Raw genomic sequence first — 5,999 nt, 5'->3', positions numbered from 1 at the left:
ATATAGTTTTTAAATGAGTTAAACTGTATATGTATTTTATATCTACAAATATGTTGGGTAGAACATGGGTATATGAGATAGTTGGTATGTGATAAAATGATGAGGTATGAAAGATGATTAAGAATGATACTGGCAGATGCACCGATTAGAGAATATCATAATACTAGCAGATGCGCTTAAGAATAATATCGGTAGATGCACCAAGTAGTGAATGTCGTAATCCTAGCAGATGCGCTTATAGGATAATGTCGGCAAATGCGCCAAATAGAGAATGTCATAATACTAGCAGATGCGCTTATAGGATAATCCTGACAGATGCGCTTATAGGATAAGGTCGGTAGATGCGCCAAATAGTGAATGTCTTAATCATGGCAGATGCGCTTAAAGGATAATGTTGGCAGATGCGCCTAATAGTGAATGTCATAATCCTGGCAGAGGCGCTTAAATGATAAAGTTGGTAGATGCGCCTTAAGTAACAGTGGAATTTGTGTCTATTCCTTAAAGTCAATCTTTAGGAATGAATGAATGAAGGATAGGTGATTCTTAGGGTAAAACCTTAAGAAATAAAGAAGATAGCGGGGATGGGTAATTGGGTTGATAGTTTGATGATTAAATATAATAATTATATTATTGTGAGCTGAAAACCCTATATGCTCACCAGGCTCCCAAGACTGACCCACTCAGTTTAATTGTATCACAGTCTCCTGCCATATAAACCATGAATGCACACCATGCCCACCATATAAACTAGATTTACCTTAGGCCCACAGTGTCCTGACTGGATTGCCACTAGCCCACAATCTCCCAACTAGATTGCTCCTGGCCTATAGTCTCCCGAGTGGATCGCTCTTCACCTACAATTTCCTGAATGGATTGCCCCTGGGTTTGTTGGCCCACATCTCAAAGTTGCACTTCCTCAACCCAACTTCATTATGCCGACATATGAAAACATCAAATAAATGATGAGCAATTATAGGAAATCATACAGATTTACCAATTCACAGACTACTATAGCATAGCAACATCCTATATACAAGGATACTAATCATAATCTAGTGGGTCAGCATTGGTGCTTTCAACCCAAGAATATAGTGAGAAAGTCACCTAAACTACTCAATAGAAGCCTAATAGCTACCTCAACAATAGAACAACCAACCCAAGCTTCCTAAAGCCAAATCGAGACCAACCATTAGTCAAATACTCAATTCTACCTGAGTTTGTCCAAAATTCCAAACTAGTCAAAAAGTTAACGACCAAAGTCAACTCCAGTTGATGCCCATGTCGTAGCTAACCCAAGGCCACGCTGTTGACATGGACGAATAAAACAGACGTGATAAGTCACGCCACCATGTTGTAGCCTTCCTTGTCCATTTCATGGTCTTAAGTTTAAAAGGCATTTCTTCAATAAGGGACTAATCCATAAGGACCAAAGCTAAAATCATTAGATTTGATTCCTGATTGCTTCATAATGGATAAAGTTTCCAACTTTGTCCATTAGGATGGTCTAAACAACCAAGATCTAGACTTTAAGTCTCAAAGGTACCCATTATGATCTTTCTCAACTTAATACATTAAATCCAAGTCTCCTATTTTCATATCTGAATCAACAAGATGTCTAGTTGGATAAAGTTTTCAACTTTATCCACAATAATTTCACAATCATTCAAGATCTAAACTTTAATACACCAATGTGGCCTAAAGGACCAAGATAACTTGCATTGATAAAAGGGAAGGCAAAAGATCATAACTTTCCTAGTCCATGAGCTCGAAGACGCATTCCAAACTGATCAAAATATGTTGGAGTCCACTCAAATCCAAGATCACTCATAAAATAGACCAAAAGTTGCAAAAACCACAAATGAAGATATGTAAATAACTAAAGAGCAAGATTGGAACTTTATACTCACAAAAGTCCATAAAGGTATTAATAAGCCCCATAACTCAATCTAATTACTTTTGAAATAAAACATACGAAACTAAAATCCTTAATTCATGAAAGAAGTCTAAAGCATCACTTTTTCTATTTTACCATTTGACACCAAAACACAAACTTAAGTTCTTGTTTGATGTAACTTTACAGTCAAAATGCAAATTTTAATTTTACGCCCAAATTTTCAAAACGTAAGTTGTTTAAATTTTTAATTGAAAAGTTAGCTATTGGAATAGGGAGAAAACATGATTTTTTAACTAGACTGTCGATTACTAGACATCGAACTGAATCATATGTAAAATTTGGCCCCTCCATGACATGGGCTCTGTGTTGTCGTCTACCTCGCACACTCGTAAAGACGCTTATATAAAACACTATGTCACGTATAAAATACATGTCACTATGAGTGTTTTCTGTCCATTGATGAATATTATGTTGGTTGCTATATGTTGGAACTTTGTTTAATAATTTGTATTGTGGGACTTGTCCTACATTGGAAATAAGAAAGAAAAAGTTCTTCCTTATAAGCCTAAGTCTTATTAGTTTATCAATATGGATAAAACATTGGGTTAAGATTGATGAGCTTGGACTATGATGTTAGACTAGCTTAATTGGATTCAAATTAAACTAATATCAAGAAAATATTACACTATGGTGTTGCTATATATATATATATATATATATATATATATATATATATATATATATATTACAACATTAAATTTCATTTTTATTAAATTCGTAATTACTGAATTGACATGTACAATGACAATTATTTTTTATTTTTGAATTGACATATAGATACTTGTTTTCGGTTATTTTTTGGAGTGTTACATAAATCATATCATACCACAAAAACTCTTGCAAATTTGTTTTTGAAGATGAAGGGAACATAGGAATTTTTGACATATTAAAGATCACTTCTTGAATTGATTATTGCACCTTTAAGGTAGATCCATGCCCTGTAAATTTCTGTTTTAAGATACTACTTGCAGGCCTCAATCTTATAGGAGTTTGCATTCTATTGTGTATAATACATTCAAGTATGTTTTTCTTGAGAATTACTTATTGTATTTATATTTGATTTGAATTTTGTTTGTTATATTGTTTCGCTGATTGTTTACTTCTGTAAAAACAAAATATATGTTTTAGTCAAAATTTCACACCATGTGGGTGAACAGATTATCATTTGAGCCTAAACATCACCTTTACATTTATTCAAATCTATACCGGAACCCTTTTAAATAATAAAATGAATGCTATCAATATTACAAGATTTATTTTTGTATATTTTCTTAACAAACAAGTGTTCTACTGGTATACTAATAAAATCAGTATTCATGTACATATATTTCTTGCATGTATATTTTATTTACGTGTAGTTTAACAAAATAACTTCATATTAACTAAACTTCTAATAGTTCTAAAATAATTATTTAAAAAAAAATTAAAAAATTAAAACTTATCCAGAAAATTGTTGCATTTAATAATTAATCGTTCCGAAAAAAATTTATAGATCCAATCGACGTGATCTCAATGTAAAGACAAGTGTTGGAACGTGAGAGGAACAACGCATAAAACGATCTAACACGTTGAGATTAGAGATCGAGGCAAAGAGATTCAACTCTGTCTGCACTTCTCTGATCCAAATTCGATCAATTTCACTCCCAATTCCGATCAACAATGGGTTCCGATTCATTCAGTGGTGATGAAACCGCCCCTTTCTTTGGATTTCTCGGCGCCGCTGCTGCCCTCGTCTTCTCCTGTATGTCATTAACCCTAACCTCATCAATTTCATCTTTTGTTCTCGTTACAACATTTAGATCTGAAATCGGTTATTTTCGTTACTTAAGCTGTGAATTACCTTATTGAATCGTAGTTTGTTTTATTGATAATCGTTTTAATTCTCCGAGTCATTGTTCGTTTATGGATGTCGTGAATGGTGATGTTTTAATCGCTTTGTTCTACGTTTGTTTCCCGATGTAAGAATTACGGATCTGGATTTCTGTTTTTTGATCCGATTGTTTGTATAGGTATGGGGGCTGCGTATGGGACAGCGAAGAGTGGTGTAGGTGTGGCATCGATGGGAGTGATGAGGCCTGAGCTGGTGATGAAGTCCATCGTTCCAGTTGTTATGGCTGGTGTGCTCGGTATCTATGGTTTGATTATCGCTGTCATTATCAGTACCGGAATCAACCCTAAGGCCAAGTCTTATTATCTTTTTGATGGCTATGCACACCTTTCCTCTGGTTTGGCTTGTGGTCTTGCTGGTCTTTCAGCCGGAATGGCCATTGGAATTGTTGGTGATGCCGGTGTTAGGTATTGTTTCCATTTTCCAATCCATAATTGATCTGTGTTCCTGCTATAACAACATATTTATGCATGTTTGTTGTGCTTAGTTAACAAAATATGAAATGTGTATCATCATCTTCAAACCTATAATAACATGTCTACTTTTATGCATGTGTGTAATGGATAGGGATCATGTAATGTAGGATTAAGAGATACATGAAGTGAAGTATCAAGAGGGTATTAATCTTATATTTGTTATGGATTGCAGAGCAAATGCACAGCAGCCAAAGCTTTTTGTGGGGATGATTCTTATTCTGATCTTTGCTGAAGCCCTGGCTTTATATGGTCTGATTGTGGGTATCATATTGTCTTCACGTGCTGGTCAATCCAGAGCAGATTAAGATTTCAGGAATCAAGAACCACACGGTATGTAGTTATTCTGAGAAATGAAGATTCATGATGAACAAACAAATTCTCTAAAATTTTCTGATTCGTAGCATTTCTGGCGTTATTTGCATTCTTTTATGGTGTTTTTATATATGGCGACTTTGGAATAAGACCATGGTTTGGTTATAAACATGTGTCGCTTTTGTACTCCTTCTATTCATGCTCTGTTCATTTCTTTTGAAATAATATGATGAAATGAAAGAATTGTCGTATTCGATTACAAGTTTCGTAAATATTATTAGAAAGTTAACGATATTAGAGGGCTCAATTGACAGTTGATTAACTGGAATAACAATCGTCCTTCCAAAAAGAAAAAGTTGCAAATCATAGGACCCTTTTATACACTTTTAGCTGTGTTTGGGATTACTTTTTAACCTTAAAAGTCTTTTTTGATTTTAGTTTTCGAAGGAGTAAAACCTAAAAGTTGTTTTTAGTTTTTGAAGGAGCAAAACCTAAAAGTTGTTTTTAAAAAGTATTTTGTTTTCCAAAAGTTGTTTTTAAAAAGTGTTTTGTCTTACTATTTCTTGACTTTTGAATGTAATTTACTTATTAAGTGGTTGATAGTATTTTTTGACTTTTGAAAATATTATTTTCTTATTGGTAAAAAGTTAGTTTCAAAAGGAAAATGTCCTATTGTATACATACCAAACTAATCCCTATTTACCATCATATATCGTTATTTACCATCATATATCGTTATGGTCTTACTTTTTAGATAATCATTATGATATAATTATTATTTGATTAATTTTTTACTTTAATTATTTATATACTAATCAGTATTGCTTTATAATTTCATAATATTTTTATTACTAACTTTTTTTAAATTAATTGTTTTAAACTTATTTTTATTAAGGTAATAAAAAAACAATAATATTGTTTTTATAATATAATAATATAAATAACATCATTAAAAAAAACCCAAATAAATTTTCAATTTTTTTATTCTTGTTTATAATCATAAACCCACAAATTTAATATATATATATATATATATATATATATATATATATATATATATATATATATATATATATTTTTTTGAACGGCGGAGTTTGTGGTTAGAAGGTAGTATCACACACTCGTCAAACGTCTCAATTAGAACTCGAATTTTCCAATCTAAGAGACAGTCTACCAACTGTGTTAGTTCCATCATTGATTGTAAAAAAAAACATAGAATAATATTATAAGAAAAACAAAATTCGAACAAATCTTCATCCTTTTTCTAAAATTTTAAATATTACATAACAAAAATCCGAGAAAATAAAATAAACAATGATTGATAATCTATAGCAACCTTTTATATTTTGTATACACGAATGCATGAATT

General features: G+C 32.2%; 1 protein-coding gene across 1 annotated transcript; it reads left to right on the top strand.

Annotated features, from left to right (window-relative positions):
• Positions 1-3,468: 3,468 nt before the first annotated feature.
• LOC145035814 (V-type proton ATPase 16 kDa proteolipid subunit) lies at positions 3,469-4,892 on the top strand. Its single transcript, XM_078984325.1, has 3 exons — positions 3,469-3,695; positions 3,964-4,249; positions 4,491-4,892. Exons 1-3 carry the CDS (start codon positions 3,614-3,616, stop codon positions 4,621-4,623), a joined length of 501 nt encoding a protein of 166 aa, XP_078840451.1. The 5' UTR covers positions 3,469-3,613; the 3' UTR covers positions 4,624-4,892.
• Positions 4,893-5,999: the final 1,107 nt, after the last annotated feature.

This window comes from Lactuca saligna, chromosome 3 (assembly GCF_052625555.1).
Source record: "Lactuca saligna cultivar CGN05327 chromosome 3, ASM5262555v1, whole genome shotgun sequence".
Lineage (NCBI taxonomy): Eukaryota > Viridiplantae > Streptophyta > Magnoliopsida > Asterales > Asteraceae > Lactuca > Lactuca saligna.
The sequence above is the reverse complement of the archived record's forward strand: the minus strand, read 5'-3'. Positions and strand labels throughout refer to the sequence as shown.

What these genes read in the sequence shown, in the direction of transcription:
- LOC145035814 (XM_078984325.1), top strand. Translation starts at nt 3,614, where the DNA reads ATGGGTTCCGATTCATTCAGTGGTGATGAAACCGCCCCTTTCTTTGGA. An exon ending in TGCTGCCCTCGTCTTCTCCT is followed by an intron (nt 3,696 to 3,963) that starts GTATGTCATTAA and finishes TTGTTTGTATAG; the next exon opens with GTATGGGGGCTGCGTATGGG. An exon ending in GTTGGTGATGCCGGTGTTAG is followed by an intron (nt 4,250 to 4,490) that starts GTATTGTTTCCA and finishes TATGGATTGCAG; the next exon opens with AGCAAATGCACAGCAGCCAA.